This window comes from Myotis davidii, unplaced genomic scaffold, assembly GCF_000327345.1.
Source record: "Myotis davidii unplaced genomic scaffold, ASM32734v1 scaffold10131, whole genome shotgun sequence".
Lineage (NCBI taxonomy): Eukaryota > Metazoa > Chordata > Mammalia > Chiroptera > Vespertilionidae > Myotis > Myotis davidii.
In genome coordinates, this window is record NW_006283122.1 from 34326 (window position 1) to 35124 (window position 799).

At 49.8% G+C, this 799-nt stretch overlaps 1 protein-coding gene across 1 annotated transcript in view; it reads right to left on the reverse strand.

Annotated features, from left to right (window-relative positions):
• ASMT (acetylserotonin O-methyltransferase) overlaps window positions 1–799 on the reverse strand; it is a gene marked incomplete at its 5' end in the record, with an annotated part of 7651 nt that overhangs the window by 5316 nt on the left and 1536 nt on the right. The window contains one exon of the mRNA XM_015562208.1: window positions 28–96. Within this exon, the coding sequence (XP_015417694.1) occupies window positions 28–96 (69 nt within the window). The remainder of the gene's footprint in view (window positions 1–27; window positions 97–799) is intronic.

The window sequence follows — 799 nt, forward strand, 5'->3', positions numbered from 1 at the left end:
GCTATGAGAGTGAGAACTTTGCATTACCTGTAGATGGCGGTAAAGAGCTGCTCTGAGGGAACCCCAAAGGCCTTCAGATACTGGTTCTTCCCTTCTCTGAAATGGGGGGGTGGGGGGGTCAGGAAGGCTGTCACCCCAGTTCTGAGAGATCCCTTAATGAGTCAATCGATTCACCCAGGTGGTCCCCCCTCCTCCCCTTCCATCACAGATGGGACACGCAGGATGCGTAACTGATCGGTGATACACACTCATCCTATCCTTTCTGGGGCAAAAGGCACATGTGTTCAGGGAGACACACGTGTTCAGGGAGACACGTGTGTTCAGGGAGACACGCGTGATCAGGGCTAGAGCGTTCCCGACCAGCTCAGTCCTCTGACGTGAGCCAAGAAGGAATGAAATGTAACAGAAAGAGTGACTGCCCGGCCAGTGTGGCTCAGTGGTTGGGCATTGACACATGCAGGTGACAGTCAATCAATATCTCTCTCTTATCGATGTCTCTCTCTGTCTTTCCCTTCCTCTCTCTCTAAAAATAAATTAATAAAAATATGTTTTACCCGAAACCGGTGTGGCCCAGTGGATAGAGCATCGGCCTGCGGACTGAAGGGTCCCAGGTTCGATTCCCGGTCAAGGGCATGTACCTGGGTTGTAGGCACATCCCCAGTGGGAGGCGTGCAGGAGGCAGCTGATCGATGCTTCTCTCTCATCAATGTTCCTAACTCTCTATCCCTCTCCCTTCCTCTCTGTAAAAAATCAATAAAATATATTTTTTAAAAAAAACACTAAAAAAATTGGGTGCCAT